The sequence below is a fragment of the Haematobia irritans genome, chromosome 1 (assembly GCF_050003625.1).
Source record: "Haematobia irritans isolate KBUSLIRL chromosome 1, ASM5000362v1, whole genome shotgun sequence".
Lineage (NCBI taxonomy): Eukaryota > Metazoa > Arthropoda > Insecta > Diptera > Muscidae > Haematobia > Haematobia irritans.
Genome location: NC_134397.1, coordinates 254,333,887 through 254,351,120, shown reverse-complemented (window position 1 = coordinate 254,351,120; position 17,234 = coordinate 254,333,887). Strand labels below are relative to the sequence as shown.

The 17,234-nt window shown below is 33.2% G+C and overlaps 2 protein-coding genes and 1 long non-coding RNA gene across 4 annotated transcripts in view; 1 reads left to right on the top strand and 2 right to left on the bottom strand.

Annotated features, from left to right (window-relative positions):
* Positions 1–8,541, bottom strand: part of p53 — a 61,361-nt gene extending 52,820 nt beyond the window's left edge. The window contains exons 1-3 of one of the 2 annotated variants that reach the window (XM_075290018.1): positions 8,283–8,541; positions 7,875–8,216; positions 7,423–7,791 (exon numbers count right to left, since the gene is read on the bottom strand). In XM_075290018.1, coding sequence (XP_075146133.1) covers positions 7,423–7,791; positions 7,875–7,999 — 494 coding nt within the window. In that variant the 5' untranslated portion in view covers positions 8,000–8,216; positions 8,283–8,541. Of the gene's footprint in view, positions 1–767; positions 914–7,422; positions 7,792–7,874; positions 8,217–8,282 lie in introns of those variants that run through there. The other variant, XM_075290028.1, reaches the window with a different exon arrangement.
* On the bottom strand, positions 3,455–5,941 carry LOC142220717 (uncharacterized). The gene is made up of 4 exons (XM_075289996.1): positions 5,713–5,941; positions 5,235–5,652; positions 5,046–5,167; positions 3,455–4,606 (listed from the first exon to the last, which is right to left on the bottom strand). Exons 1-4 carry the CDS (start codon positions 5,798–5,800, stop codon positions 4,386–4,388), a joined length of 849 nt encoding a protein of 282 aa, XP_075146111.1. The 5' UTR covers positions 5,801–5,941; the 3' UTR covers positions 3,455–4,385.
* Positions 8,542–10,305: 1,764 nt separating the features above from the next.
* On the top strand, positions 10,306–11,505 carry LOC142219651 (uncharacterized). The gene is made up of 3 exons (XR_012717692.1): positions 10,306–10,637; positions 10,703–11,066; positions 11,131–11,505. It is a non-coding gene; the product is annotated as an uncharacterized LOC142219651 (long non-coding RNA).
* The last annotated feature ends 5,729 nt before the right edge of the window (positions 11,506–17,234 follow it).

Sequence of the window (17,234 nt, the reverse complement as noted above, 5' to 3'; positions counted from 1 at the left end):
CATAACTGGGTCATTTTATAACAGCAAAATGATCACAAATATATATTCCCGAAAATTAATTCTTCGGTGGGTTACAAACGGTAATTTTGAATGAGATAAAACAAATTGACTAGACAAATGAGATATTATATCGGACAAGCATTGGAAGACATAACCCCTCTGATTTAAATAAAGATTAGCCTGGGTCACTGATTCGACTCCCAAAAAGATTGCTGGGCTTGCTCATCTAAGCGCAATTTCCCCCGTAAAGGTTGAAGGTTAATGACAGCCATTGTAATAAACTTTCCTCCCTAAATTGCTTGCACAATATGTCTAAATATTATGTACATATAATTTTTCAAAATTCTCAGCCGAAAATCTCAATGATGTGCAGGATGGCTCAACCCAGCCTCCCAAAGAAAAATTGTTAGCTATGCCAATGGTAGCTCACATTGTCTTACTCTAAGATACGGAATAAAGTCACTTTAGTGTAATCCTCTTCTTTCCTTATGCTTATATGCATAGGTTTGATAGGATTCCTGGACTTTCAATACACTTAGCATAATATCCACATCTTATCTTAAATGATGCTGGCACTCATCTTTCTTTTTTACAAAGGATGTCTTTCAGACTCCATCTGTCAAAATTCTGAAACATATTGGAACGATATAATAAGTGATTTATAAACAACAACGCTATAGATATTAACTGGTGAATTTGATTAAGAATGTTCTCCATTTGACAATTGTTCGACGAATATTTGCAAAAATTAAATGTCTACAACTTACTCCAATTCGCTTTTGGCGGCCTTTTTCCGATTACTCTTTTTACCCATTTTATAATAATTATCAAAATAAATTATTGAATAAATTAAAAACTTTTGTACAATTATCCGATTTTGATAGCAGCGTCAAGTCAAAAAGAAAAGTAAACAACTTTGATCAGGGTTGCCAGTGTATTTTTAAACTTCTTATCCCGTACCCTGCTTTAGTGTTACCACATTAATTAACAGAGCAACGAAAACGAGGGAATTAAAGATATTTGAATATTGTTCCAATATCAAACTTGCATACATATATCTTTCGGTTTTTTCACCAAAACACTAAACTAAAAGTACAATTAAACTTATGAAGACGATTATATTTGGTAGAGTAATGGATGGAAAAGATCCAAGGAATTGTTTGCAAATAATTTTATATTTCTAAATTAATTAATCAAAAAAAAGTAACCGTGAAAACAAGGTGGTTTTCAGCTTGAAAAGCCAACATAGTACTCAGCTTAAAATCGTAACTTTTGCACGATTACTTTTCTTTAATAATTCATTTTAAGGAATACAAACTTTGTGAAAATTTGCTTTGGGCTATTCCCCATCAAGTTATAATAAAATCTGCAAAAAATATCTATAATTGTATGCCTTTTTACTTATTTAGTTTTCACCAATAGTTACCTATGTAACCAATAGTAACCATACATGTTTTTGATAATAGTAACCTGTTGAATGTAAAATGTAACCAATAGTAACAAAAAATGTTTTTGACAGTTGGATGTATTCAGCTGTGAACAGCTGACTGTAGTAGTAGTTTTATCATGCGTATATGGGAACATAAACCTTTATAAATAGCACCCAACAAATTTTAAAGAAATTTAGATTCGAAAATTTACTTTTTCACGTTTTGCAAGGTCGATCTTTTCAATGGTTAATTTCTTTCTGTCAATGAGTACTTCCCGAGTATGCACTAAATTCAATGGGGGACCTCTTATAGCCGAGGACACCAAGAGAAGGTCAAGAATTGATATTACATTAGCTCCGTTCGAGAACCCCATAATTTTTGATAATTATCACAAATTTTTACTGGAAGTCGTTCGTTTACATCAAAAAGCCAGCAAAAGAGAGTCAGAGAGAGAGAAAAAATGACAGTTCTAGCTTAAATATTTTGCAAGTTTTTGCTAGAGATTTTTTCTCCAGTAAAATCTTGCAAAACCTACCATTTGTAAGAATCAGCTGTTCATTTTGTAAACAAGTTATTTAAAGATACACTCTTTTTGCTGTGGTCAATGTAAGTTTTAACAAAACTTGTAAGTACCAGTTATAAAACCCCGGACAAATGGAAATTACTACAGAACATTCGATTGGGGATGGTACCCACTCCATAGAAATGCAAGGTAAATACATTAGCTTTTTGAGTTATTACAAAGATAATTATACAAAATAATTAAAGGACCTGCAACTGCTGTGTTAGCCACCGTAATGCTTTTAATGGAATCATCATCATCGGAGAGTGAGGATGAGGAGAATGAAATTATTATACACATGTTAAGAAGGGAAAGCAACATCTTCCATAAAGGCATGGCTATATTCCAAGAAAAAAATAGGAGAAATTCGATCAAATCATATATAGAAGAAACAGTTCCAAAATATAATAACGTCGAATTTCGTTCCCACTTTCGAGTTTCACGAGAAATTTATGAATCGCTGACAAATCTCTTTTCCAAATGGCCCCACTATGAAATGCTTCGTTCCGATAAACGAATTCCAGCAAATGTTCAAGTTTTATGTTTTTTATGGTTTGCTGGTCATGAATCTTGCAGTTTTCGAGATCTGTCTGATCGATTCAATATGTCCCTTTCAACAATAAGCGCTATAATAAATAGGGTGTCTTTGTTTTTTAGCAGTTTGAGTCCAGAAATTATACGATGGCCGTCAGATGAAAAGAAGGAGGAATCATCTAAATACTTTGCAGAGAAATGTATGATACCAAAAGCTATAGGTAGAACTTTGTACAGTTTTGTTTTTAAATTATTAATCCAATGTTTCCAATTACAGGTTGTATTGATGGTACCCATGTAGTCATTGACCCACCAAAATCTGGAAAAGATGAATATATTGATAGAAAAGGGAACGTAACAGTTTGCTTACAGGGAATATGTGATGAACGCAATAATTTCATAAATGTATTTGTCGGATATCCTGGATCATGCCACGATAGTTGGGTTCTGAAGAATTCACCAATATATAACAAGTTACCGTCATATTGTGGAGGTTGGACATGTCTACAAGTTTAGACTTTCCTTAATTCTTTATTTTCAGATTATTATTTACTAGGTGATTCAGCATATCCTTGCAATAAATACATCATTACACCTTACAAGGACAACGGGCATCTTAGAAAGGCTCAAAAAGAGTTCAATATGAAACTGAGTACTGGTAGAATTAAAATTGAACACTCATTTGGAATACTAAAGCAACGATTCCGGCAGTTATACTACTGCAAATTGCGAGGAATGAGAAAACTTTGCCATTTTATAAGAGCCTGCTGTGTTCTTCATAACATTGCTAACGAAGATGGTATGCATTTTGAGCCAACTGCATTCCAGGAAGAGGAAGAAGATTTTATGGATGATTATCCAGATAACGACAACATTTCGCGTGGAGATGACGTGCGAAACGCAATATCAAAATCAATACAAGATGTACTTACTACAAAGAATTAATTTTAATTTATTTAACTTTTAATTATAGTTCTACATTTAAAAATATAGTAGGTAATCATATCGACTAGAGAATACAGCAATCCCTCGATTTACGTTGTTTCGATTTACGTCGTTAAATTTTTTGTTTTATCTACCTTATATGAATATTGTTTTTAAGAACTCTGAATCCAAATCTGCATTTGTTTTTTTTTTCTATCAGCTCGATTTTTCGAGATATACCGTTATGTTCAAAATTAAGACACTTCCGCTATATAAATTGGAATAACTTGAAAACAGTTCAACATATTAAATTAAAAAAATCAGAAAATCCCTAGCAATATTCTCTTTTAGCCGTCTTTACATTGTTTTTCAATTTTTCAAGTAGTTTTGGAGATATCGTTCAAGGAAAGACGGCTAAAAGAGAACATTGTTAGCGATTTTCTGATTTTTTAATTTAATATGTTGAACTGTTTTCAAGTTATTCCAATTTATGTAGCGAAAGTGCCTTAATTTTGGCCATAACGGTATATCTCGAAAAATCGAGCTGATAGAAAAAAATAAATGCAGATTTGGATTCAGGGACCTCAAATTACTAAAAATTCACTATAAATTTCAATAAAACGAGGGATTACTGTATTTATTTCACATAGAGTAATACTATTTATTTTTATAGAAAGAAACATTGTTTGCACTGTTAATTATTTTTTGTGAATATTTCTATTACAAAGACGAAATAGAAAAAAATAAAAAAATTCATTTACACTGAAAATTATTTTAAAACTATTTCATTTCACTAAATAAAACATATTTTGTAATTTTCATGTTGTATTTTAAATTTTAGAAATATGGTGAAAATACCAAATGTTCATTTTGGTTAACTAAACTGTAAGTTAGAAATTGATAAATTAAATATCTTGGAAGTATTGATAAACAAATTATTTTTTCAATATGTTCACTAGGGTTTCAAGCAAATCCACTTTCTTCTTCTCCAGAGCTTCTTTTCGTTCGGCACGTTCTTCTCTTTGTTTCATACTTTGTTCTAATGTTTGTTGTAGAATTGCATCACTCTCTTCTCTTTTTTTTGCATGTTCTTCAGACATGTCTATGAATTGTTGAAGGGCTGTTTTCCGTTTTCTTGATGATGAACTACATGGATCTTCGAAAAATATAAAAAATATTATAACATGAAAAACCTGGTTAAGTGGACCCAAGACTCAAGTCCGTATTGCTACGGGCTTGCTGGCATTGTGATCTATAAATCTACATCTAAATTGAGAAACAAATTAGTCCTGGACGGTATCGTTTTACTACCAATAAATATTACAATAGAATGATGACGCATTCAAAGAATATGTATCGACATTGAAATTTGTTATAGGATCACATTACACTCAAAATCTACATTTCAGATTTGAAATCTACTTTTTATAAGGCAAATGACAGTTGAATCTAGTAAAAGTGGATTTTGAAATTGTAATGTGAATGAGGTATTAGAATAAATAATAACAAAACGTCATTAACCGAATTATTTTCGAAATAGGACGATTTTTTCCGTGTAAGGCGTACCCTTAAAATTCCAAACGAAATTTTTGTACCTGTTTCAGTTATATTTGGGCCTTCTATGAGTTTTAAATCCGCCGAAGACACTTCCGCTTCACTGTCGAGTACAAAATCTGGATTTATAGACTTTTTTTCCTGCAAAAGATCGTCCAATTCGCTGCAAAACGAAAGGACATAATGGTATTAGATTCTTAACAAACATGTGCATGCATTTTTTAATTTACCTTTGATAAGGGCACGTCTGCCTATTCCGACCAGTCTTAGAGTTGTAAAGTTGTGTGCGTTTGTATTTCCGTTCCAAACTGAAATACTTGGTTTCCACTTGTTGAGAATTGAAATTGTATCCAAGTGAACACAATTCTTCTGAAATCTTTATCCACATTTGTTTTTTATTTTTTAGGCTGGCCGATTTTCCCACTTTTGGCCGTAATTCTTTCACTTTGGATATCAAAAATTTTACTGCTGGCTCAATCCACACGGACTTCCCGGTTCCTTCATCGTCGTTGGTGCAAGTGATGACTTCATTTTCAACGTGGAACTCTTGGTGGGGGTAAAGAAAGTCATCTTCACTCTGGGTGAAAACTACTTCCTCAAAACTATCACCAGCAATTTCGTCCACCACATTTTGCTGGTATTCCTCATCTGTAAAATGTCCGAAAGTTACATTTTCTTGAATTTATTTATTTCTTGTATCATACTTACCGAAAGAAATTCTTTTGTATGTTCCCGGTGAGCAAATTACGTCCAATTTTCTTTTATTCATTTTTCTTGGTTTACGTATTTGAAACATATAATACAATCACCTGATCTGTTTTATTTGCAAGTTTTTACTGGATGGCATTCGCGTACTTTTTGTGGCAAGAGAGCAAAAACAAAGCAAAGAGAGTAAAAACGGTTTTTACTCTCTTGCTGGTTTTTACTGGATATTTTTTACTGGAAAAGTACGCGAACAAACCTATTGTCTCATAAAGGATTTATTTACTGTAGTTTAAAAAACTCGTTGGACACATGTCAAAAGTTGACTTAGTATCTGTCCAACGGATATAAGCAGTAGATAACGGATACAAGAAAATCAGAAAAATCAAAAAAAAAAAACGTGTTTTTATTTAAAACATACATAATGAATATAAGAAAATTCCTTGTTATATGAATATATTTTATAAAAATTCAGTTATGAAAATTATTGTTAATAAGAAAAAGTTTGTTTTAAGCATACATATGGATATAAGAAAATTCTTGAATATAATTTATAAAACTTCGTTTATAAAAATTTCATTTTACAGTTTTCAAATATTTTTATTAAAAAAACAAAGAGAATGTAATAACTTCATTTTGCCATAGAATAAAATAAAATAAATTAAAAAAAAAAACTTATGGTGTTTTCTTTTCTGAAAAAAGTGCTTTGCCTTCATTTTGTCTGTACAGAATGCGCATTTTTAAAATGTTACCAGCAACCTAAAAAAATGCTATCATTTCAGCGGGCAGAAAAGAATTCAAAGAAGGAAACAGGGCAATCGCAGCACTCTCGTTTGTTGGCAGTGCCGAAAATGCCCGTAATTTGCCTCTATGCGTGGCGCTATTTTCACAACAGAATTCGAAGGCTTTTCGCACTTTTGCCTGTTTTTTAGAAAAGAACCCAAAGAGTACATTTTCCGGGCAAAATGCAAAAAAAGTGTGCATTTTTTACAAGAAAAGAAAACGCCATTAGTTTTGGGTGTTTTACTGTTGTTCATGCATTTAATTCATTAGCAAGATTTTAAAAACACAGAAAAATTGTTTTTCTGATTCAATCATAAAATTAATTGATTCAATTAATTTTTTAATTGCAATGTCTTCAATCACAGAAAGGATAGTATCAATTAGAACGTAGTTGAAAGTCAATTAAAATATGAATTGATCCAATTAAAAAATTATTTCCAAACGAAAATTTTACAATTTTCGATTCCGAATATCGGAACACGAGGGATGGCATTTCGATAACATTTTCTTAAATGTTTTTTTGTTCGTAAATGAGATGTGCTTATATCCGTTACCTACTGTAATAATTTGGATTTTCATAATTTAAAATGCGGCTTTAAAAAGGCAGATTTTTTCCAAATTTTGAAAGTACATTTTTTGAGTAACGATTATTAAAAATTTATATTCTTTAAAATGGATTATTAAAGAAAAGTAATCGTGAAAAAATTGAGATTTTAGCGGCTAACCTAGAACTTAAATGAACTTTTTATCGATTTTCAATTCTTATTGAATTATAATATTTATTTATGCAAAAGAAAACTGTGAATGATACCTAATACCAATGGATAAAAAATACAATACTGTAAATCACAATAAATTCAAAATAGAAAAAGTGCCTACCAAAACAAAACGAAATAAATACGATGATCAAAACAAAATCAGAATTATACTTACGAATTACGATCCACAATATTCATCAGCTGTGTATTTGTGGACAGTATGTTGTTAGTGTATGCTAACATATGATTTGAAATGGGCAGTTGGAGCTGTATGTTGGCATTGGCCCCCATGTTGGGGTTCATTTGATTCATGTTCAAGTTCGCAGTGTATGTTTTAGTAAGATTATGTTGCGTTTGATGTTCTGTTGTGTTTGTGACAATTGCCGTGTTTGGAGCAAATATGGAAGGAGAAGGAGGTATTGAAGGTGGTGGAGTCATCGAGGTGGTGGTTATAGTATTATTATATTCATAATGAGGTAGAACCGTTTCTATAGGAGGTAGCGTGCTTTCACCTTGACACTGATGGGAGAGTAAATCTTCAAAGCTGGAATTGGCAACACACAACGATGTACAGCATCACATTTTAAATAACTGGATTTTAGGTATACATAAAAGGGATCACCTTACCTCATATTACAAATCTCCGCCAAATTCAAATCTCCATTTTCCATAGCATTTGTATGACATGGGAAATTTATTTGGTCACAAACACCATTTATGATGCTGCCCTCAGCTTCACCTGTTTGAATCATCTTGCTATCCTACGTCGTCCACGACTAAAGACTTCCTGCTCCAGTAAACCAACTTCTTCACCGCTCTCTCCGTCCTCCAACGAGCTGGCTGAGCTGTGAATGTTACCTATGGCACTTGGATTTTTATGTTGGGGTTGGAGTTGGTGGTTTTGGTTTGGTCCTTCCGTTGTGAATGTGGATTGTGATGAAATTCGCAAATCTATAGTTGGATCTTTGGCTAATTTTGAAATGAGGATGGTATTGAAATACTACGTTTCCTAAGTAAATTAATTAAATATATTACCATTCACTTTATTTATCATTGATTCTTTAATCTGTCTTCTTGAAACAAATACAACAAACAACTTTGAAGCAAAAATGATCTTGCACAAAAATGTATTACGAATTATGACAACTTTTTCAATTAACAAACTACACTTAAAACTTTAAAATTCGATATAGTATTCGCCAATTGCCGTTAATAGTTACACTTTTTATTGAAGAAAACATGAATTAAATTTGAATTTTATAGTACGAAATATCTGCTCGCAACATCCGACCGGCAGAAATGCAAGAATGAAATAAAGGTATTATTGCAAAAACTAACTTGTTGCTTTTTGCCGGAGTGTGTGTGTATGGGGTATGTGGGGCAGTGGTGGGTGTGCAAGCAGCTGGTGTTGAAGCAGTGTTGTATTTTGTTGTTAACGGTTTCATTAGCGAGGGGTTTCACACCTAATGATTAAAATTTGAATTCCAAATACAACACTAGTAAAAGATTTATCGATAGAGTTGCATACTAGCTTGCAATCGAAAATTTCATTAGCTTAAATACCTATAGATTTCTTATGGGATGGAAAAAAAGTGCATCTAGGCTTTAAAGGCCGGTACTCTGTTCGGTTTTCGCGTTGAAACTCCATACAAAATCAAAAAATGCGAAAAATTTGCGAAATTTTTTCCATTTGTGATACTTTGTTTTTTCGTGTTGAAAAACTGACGTTTATAGCACGGCGCCATTTGCAATGTGAATTAAGAAATAATTTATTTATTAAAAACTATTTGTGCGGGTTTATAAATCAAACACGGACACCGGCCTTTAAGGCCGTTACTATGTTCATTCTTGCGAAAAATTTTTATGGAAACCATTATTTCGCACATAGAAAGCGGCGTTTTTTTAGGTAGCTTGGAGCGCTATTTTACAGGGAGCGATATTGGATTAAGTTGGTGGTGTTGCTTGTTTTTACAAAATAACATTTTATTTTTCCTTGGGCAATTGATCTGATATTCCTTTGTATAGTTTCGGAACAAAAATATGGTCCGTGTTTGATTTATAAACCCGCACAAATAGTTTTTAATAAATAAATTATTTCTTAATTCACATTGCAAATGGCGCCGTGCTATAAACGTCAGTTTTTCAACACGAAAAAACAAAGTATCACAAATGGAAAAAATTTCGCAAATTTGTCGCATTTTTTGGTTTTGTATGGAGTTTCAACGCGAAAACCGAACAGAGTACCGGCCTTAAGGTGGGTGAATCGAGAAATATATCTTTATCAAAATTCAAATTTGCACTGAGGTGTTCTGGATTCAATATCAGTACACACAAATTTACCTATGTTTCGAGTATACGATTTTAAATTTTGCTTTGTTGTAAAGCAATATAGACCCTGCCAACATTTTTTGAATTTACGGAACCCCACCATGTCGAAAACAGGTAAATACAGGGTGGGTGCTAAGTTCGGGTTTAGCCGCTAAAATCGAAACTAAATCAGCTAAAACAGAATAAAATTAAATATAATTTTCTTTCTCTTTGCAAATTTTATTGTAACTTGATGGGGAATGATCCAATGCAAAAATTGAAAATGTTTATTTTCGGTGAAATGAATTATTAAAGAACCGTAAAAAAATAGCCATGTCAGTTTCCCAATATCTTATTATTTATCGTGTCGATAAAATAGCTGATTCACTAATCGGTGGTCGATCCTCCGAAAATTTATTTAAGGCTACAACAAAAAACGGTTTGTGTATAGAGTGTAAAAAGGAGGTCCCTTGTCATTGAGCTTAATGCTATGTTCCCACCGACCCGTTTTCCTCATTCGTTTTTTCCAAAACATTTGACCGTTCACACCGAGTTGAGATGTTTTAGCTTGACAGCTACTATGGAAACACATTTACTCGAAATTCACATATATGCAACCTATGTCCAAATAATTACCGCGACCGCAAAGGGAAAACATTTTTTATGTTATTTTCACATATCCATGTTCTTAAAAGCCTTTGTTTATTCTTTTTTTATGAAACTTATTTCAATATTTTGACATATATATTCCCAATAAACACAGGATGAGCGTTTTTCAAATGCAACACCTCTTCAGTTTGAGGGTAAATATAATTTTCAACATAAATTCAACTTGACTTGAAAAAGCTCATCTTCAATACATCTTCAAGTTGTTTGCGAATTACAACCAATTTGGCAAAATGTTGACGAAAACTTTGAAAATGTGTTGAAGATAATTGGAGAAAACTTTGACAAAACACTACCCTGAAATGCAACGAAAAAACCACATGGTTTTCAATACTACTTTGGACAACAAAGTTCGTAGAAGAAATACAAAAATGTGGAAATTTTTTAATAATCAATTGAAATTGCTTATAATAATTGGTAAGTAAAACTAAAACACGAAATGAAAACTTTAAGGAAGTCACTAAACTCAAATCTCTTTGCAGAAGACTAAAATATTTGGATGCTGGTTCTTGGACACATTAAGAGGCTGGCCGATGAACAATGGTAGTGGCTTATCGAGAAGAGAAAGTTTCCATAAATCAAAGTGCAACCAAACAAACTTGGTATTTATGCTTTTCCATATCAACAACTACTGGATGATAATTCGCATCACATCGATAGTTTAATTTACATCGCATCATCGGTTTAATTTGTTATTTTGTGAATTGAAATTGCTGGAAATTTATTCCAATTATCTGATCATCAAGTTCCTGAAAATTGCCAGTATTTTAATAACAACAATTTTGTAACTCCAACGTTCTTGAGGAAATCACGAAGTACGTGGTCAGTTGGAAGAAATACAAATTGGTAAGTCAAAATAAAAAGTGAAATGAAAACATAATGGAAATCACAAAACTCGATTGTTTTGCAGAAAACTAAAATCATTGGATGGTATATTCTTGGAAGATGTTGGCCGATGAAAAACCAATGAAGGAAACAACAAAGAAAAGTTTTCAGAAAACTTACAAAGTTCAACCAACTAAAACAAAGTGCAACAATTCCTATATCAAGAACTTCTGGATGAAAATGTGCATTACATCAATTTACATCCCGTCATCAGGTTGATATTTAGTGATTTCCTCTTGCTGGAATCTATTCTAACACACAAGCCAGCAAGTTCCTCGATAGTAATTATTTCAAATTGCCAGCATATTAATTAATAGTTATTTGACACCAACATTATGGAGGAAATGGAATTATACATGTAAAAATGTTTAAGATATTTAAAGTTGTATTCATATTTTTATTTATTAATACGTTTAATAAGATAATTACATTTTGATCGGTATTATATTATTATTTTTATATATTATTAATGTTATTTTTAAGATTATTATATTTGTTAACGAAAAAAATAATAAAATTTACAAAATCCCTAGAAATTTAGTATTGACTTTCAGTTAGAACTAGGATTGAATTTCATACAAATTGTGGTTTGAAAGTATTCGCAACAATGCTAATTTTTTATTTTTCTCACTGTTGAAAACTGTTTGAGAAATTATTGAGTAGCGATGTATTTCAATTTGAGGAGAACACTTGAGATATTATTGCTAATGTGTTGAATTTCACTGTTGAGGGTAATGTCTGTTTTTTGTTGAGAACGCGATTTTCTCAACAATTTCTCAACTTGAATATTACCCTAATCCTTTGAAAAAATGTTTGAAAAATTGTTGAAATTTAGCATTTTTCAAACGTTTGTTTATTGGGTTGATTGTTATTCGGGGTATATTCCAAATTAGGTGGGTTCACATTCTAAAATTGACGTGTTTTGGAGGAAAACTTGTGTTTTGAACTTGTTTTTTAGTATGGCGAAAACGACTCGTTTTGAAGTGCTTATAAAGAGAAAACATTTCAAACCCCAAAACATGCTTGGTGAGAACACCGTATAAGTGTGTAAATATAACCATAGCGATAGGCGGTAGGCGAAACATTTTTGCCGCAACGGCAAATACAATAAGCTTGACGGCGAATAATTCCCTTTTTCACGTTTCCTAGCGTTTTTTGTTGTCAATATAGCATGCTTTGACAATATTAAACAATGAAGTTGAATAAAAACATACAATTGCTTGTTATTTGTTGAGTTATTTCAAGAAAAAATAATCTACACGTGTCCAGGCAACAGCAATTCCTAGTGGTGAGTTAAAAAAATTGATAAGCGATGGCAACACTATACCAGTTTTCGCCAAGGAGTTAGAATAAGTTTTAATTTAGCGACACGCCGCTAGCCGTCACGGTATTCCGTCGCGGATTTTGGGCTTCCCATAAGAAATACAAGTAAATAAGTGTTCGCCTACCGCCTATCGCTATGGTTATATTTACACACTAACATGGAATCGGGCAGCAGTGCTGCCGCTAGTGAAAAATTGAGTGAAGTAAATTTTGGAAAAAAGTGGAGTAGATTGAATAAAATTGAAGTAGCATACATTTTTGAGAACAAAACAATGGAATTCATTTTATTATACCCTCCACCATAGGATGGGGTTATATTAACTTTGTCATTCCGTTTGTAACACATCGAAATATTGCTCTAAGACTACATAAAGTATATATATTCTGGGTCGTGGTGAAATTCTGAGTCGATCTGAGCATGTCCGTCCGTCTGTTGAAATCGGAAGTTAGCGTCCGAACGAAAGAAGCTATCGACTTGAAACTTGGCACAAGTAGTTGTTATTGATGTAGGTCAGAAGGTATTGCAAATGGGCCCTATCGGTCCACTTTTACGTATAGCCCCCATATAAACGAGAAGCAAATTTCATCCGATCCAGCTGAATGTGCCAAATCATGGTGTAAGTATATGGTCTCTAACTATGCAAAAATTGGTCCACATCGGTTAATAATTCAATGATTAAAACCGCATCGTAATTAAAGGAATAGGAAAAACAATTATCTAATATGGGAAAAATTTAAAAATTTGAAGCAGAAAAAAAAGTGAAGTAGATTTTTGGAAGGAGTGACGTAGTAAATTTTGTGAAAGTGAAGCAAAATACTTCGATTGAAGTAGTAGCGGCAGCACTGGGCAGCACTCAGTGATAAGAGAGAAGTTCACCAATGTGGTATCACAATGGACTGAATAGTCTAAGTGAACCTGATACATCGGGCTGCCACCTAACCTAACCTAACCTAGAGTGTAGAGAAACATAATGCATACTAATTTTTTATATTCCAAATATTCCTCAAATAAATTGATTATAAACTCTTAAAACTTTTACACACACAATGAATGTAATAAATTAAATGTTTGCTTCCAACCCTGTTACGAACAAAACTTTTCATTAAAAGTGCGTACCAAAAATTTCATTAGCATAATGGCAATGCATTTATTATCGGAAGGAAAGTTTTGGCACGAGGCACATTATAGCAAATGGAATATAGCAAAGAGAAACATACATTTTTTAGCTATTTAATATTTTTATTCTAATTTTTTTTAAATTAGAATAAAATACAATTTAGGTAAATTGTACGATTTTCAGTATATGTTTTGACTATTTTTCTTTGTTAATTGGCTTTATGGTGCTAAAATATCCATTTGTTACGGTTACTTTTCTTCAATATTTCACTTTAGAGAAAATAAACATTTTTAATTGTTGCATTGCATTCCAAGATTTATTTTTGATTTTAAGGTGAGCATTAAGTTCGAAATTTGCCGCTAATTTTCACTAAAGTGAAAACTAAATCAGTAAAAAAAGTTTTATAACTTTTTATACATATTTGTTGCAGATTTCATTATAACTTGATGGGGAATATCACAAAGCAAATTTTCACAAAGTTTGTATTCCTTAAAATGGATTATTAAAAAAAAAGTAATCGTGAAAAAATGACGATTTTAGCGGCTAAACTCGAACTTAATACCCATCTTTAGCAGCTAAACTTACCTTATTTGACAAATGAATTACAATAAATCGAGGAAACGCCACCTTATCAAAATACAATCTTGCAACTCCGATGAGATTTGCAGTGATGAGAAGTTTTGCACTAATGAGATGTTCTAGTAGCACGAGACATTAAAAAAAAAAAGTGAAAGAATGTTGTAAAAAAGTCTTTTAAGATTGATTCCCAATCTAACTCCGCCCGTCTAGCACCAAAATTGACTCATGCACATATTTATCCTAACACATTCCTGAAGATGAGTGTTAGAATGTGCGCTCAAGTAATGAGCAGAACCACTGCCGCGGGAATTTTGTTTCTTTATGAAACACAACACTTTAGAAATATCCTGGCAGTTGAGAAAAACGCAGTGGCGACTGCCAATTTCTTTAAAGACGTTAACGACGGCTTCGTTTTGAGCAATGGATGATCATATTCTAATAAAAATCCAAACAAACGTTCGATATTCGTACTAACGACATATGAAATGTCTGTATTTACAGCATTTGAAACAACAGCATGGAAAACCTTGCTGGTGGTAAATAACTGAAATAAAATTAATAGGGTACTTTGACGCAACCGCGAACATGTCAAACCATATATTCGAGATACATAGGCGAGCTTATGTATCTCGGGCGCATTTAGTAAGACAGGAACAGACTCCCTTAATGTCATGCTACATCTATTGCCTTTAGACATTTTGGCCAAACAGTCAGCTGCAACAACGGCTGTGCGGTTGCGCGAGCTATCGCTGTGGTCGGAAAAAATGTACGGTCATAGTTCGGTCCTCAAAGTAATGCCAGATGTGCCTAACGTAGTGGATTACACCCTGGCAAAACCACTTTTCGACAAAAAGTTTGAAACTCTAATTCCCAACAGTGAGGCATGGTGTACACAGACCCCGGGGAATAAAAGATATATAGATTTCTATACTGATGGCTCCAAATTGAATGGACAAGTGGGGTTCGGAGTATATTCTAAAGATCTGGAAATTCGAATAGCGAAAAGATTACCTAATCACTGTAGTGTTTTTCTGGCTGAAATATTGGCAATAAGAGAGGTGGTGAATTGGCTGAGAAGTAATGTTCCAACAAATATTGGCATTAATATATACTCAGACAGTCAACCTGCAATAAAATCCTTGGACTCTGTGTTCCTTAACTCGAAAACGACCATAGACTGCCGCAAATCTTGAGCAGTTTGTTAATGTTTTTGGAGCAATCTGGTTGGTTCCACAAAAGTAAATAATAGAGAAGGTTCAGTGGTTAAGACTAGAAGTGTCCATATGTAATAGGTACTTTTAGTTAAACGTGGTATCACAATGGACTGAATAGTCTAAGTGAGCCTGAAATTTAATCGGGCTGCCACTTTAACCTAACCTAACCTATATATTCGAGATAATGCCTGACGTCAGATTTATTACCCAAGGCCCCTTCAATTGGGATGCTTTGGAAAATTTCTTCGCCAGAGTTAGATCTCGAGGTGGTAAAAAAATCACCCGCCCGCTCGGGAGTTTACTATTACACTGTCCCAATTGTGTTCAATGACATATGTGAAAACCCCGAACCAAGTATCCCATTGTGACCACGATGGTGACATTGATTTGACTTCCACTTCCGTATGTCACCCGATGACAAGGGAATTGAAGGACAAGTAGCGCAAGTAACAATGGAAGTTGAAAATTGGTATAAAAAATAGTGGAGTTGAAATCGGAGGACATCAGCTTGAAAGGGGGCGAATCCGAAATATCATCGGATGATGATGAAGAGGCCTCAACAGACGAAGATAACATGAGTGTGGTTACCCTCACAGCGGAGGAAGGCAGCATTCGAACACCTATAACCCAATCAGCGACTGAGAAGTATGGATTGGAAAACTCCCGGGGAAGATTTCGACAAATGAAAAAGCCGCATTGAGATATTTTGCTATATGTATTGTACAGTGGAGCTTGAAGAAAGCGTCCAGCAATTGCCAATGCGTGAATCATAGGCGAAATAAATGCAGTTTCGTGGTTACCCTCACAGCGGAGGAAGGCAGCATTCGAACACCTATAACCCAATCAGCGACTGAGAAGTATGGATTGGAAAACTCCCGGGGAGATTTCGACAAATGAAAAAGCCGCATTGAGATATTTTGCTATATGCATTGTACAGTGGAGCTTGAAGAAAGCGACCAGCAATCGCCAATGCGTGAAGCATAGGCGAAATAAATGCAGTTTCGGAAAAATTCATTGCAATAAAGAGTTATACGAAAGAACTCAAACTATCAAATCTATCCGAGGAGTTCTACAAAATAGTGCTCGTCCATATAAGAATCCTCAATGACAATATTTACATAGTTAGACGATGTGTGCTACGAACATCGCTTGATGATACTGGACCACTTAAGTACGGTATTGTTGTTTAAAAAAGAAAGTGGTTGACAGAAGACAAAGCAATAGCCCTGAAAAAATTTTGGCAGAGAGAAATATTCGAGAAAAGAAGAAAGTGACGGAACGTGATTGCTAGAAGAAGAAGCCATAAATTAAGACCTCGAAATATACCCTCATTCAACACTTCACAAATCAAAAGCAATACATGTATATATATATATACCCTACACAATAATTTCAATAAAATTCAACCATAAAAATCAAAATCTACAAAAACAAATCGAAAGAATCGTAAATTATTTTATTTATTTTTTATGAATTTATTAAATGAAATATAAATTTTTTTAAAATTAATTTATTTTTGTAAATAAGATTTCCTTTATGAAGTGGCTCATTTATTCCTTCTTGGAAATTAAAAAAATAATATGTATTAAATTTTTATTTAGTTTTGTAAATAAAAATGATAACTCAGAACCCTTACAAAACAAACCGTGCCCACAAACTAAGGCCACGAATAATGTCCTCATAGTACGATCACAAGATCCAAAGCAACATACACTCTCTCTCTACATAAAAACAAAACTTAAAATTTTCTGCAACGCATCAAATTCAGATTTAAGACAATGATCGAGGGACAAATCAAGAAAATATTGGGAGAGGAGAAAAACCTTGGCTCATAATTCGTGATCAATGTCCCATTAAGTAACTTCAATATACACTTGTTAACTGCGAAGTTGGCA

What these genes read in the sequence shown, in the direction of transcription:
- LOC142220717 (XM_075289996.1), bottom strand. Translation starts at nt 5,800, where the DNA reads ATGTTTCAAATACGTAAACCAAGAAAAATGAATAAAAGAAAATTGGAC. An exon ending in ATACAAAAGAATTTCTTTCG is followed by an intron (nt 5,653 to 5,712) that starts GTAAGTATGATA and finishes GACATTTTACAG; the next exon opens with ATGAGGAATACCAGCAAAAT. An exon ending in CCCAAATATAACTGAAACAG is followed by an intron (nt 4,607 to 5,045) that starts GTACAAAAATTT and finishes TATTTTTCGAAG; the next exon opens with ATCCATGTAGTTCATCATCA.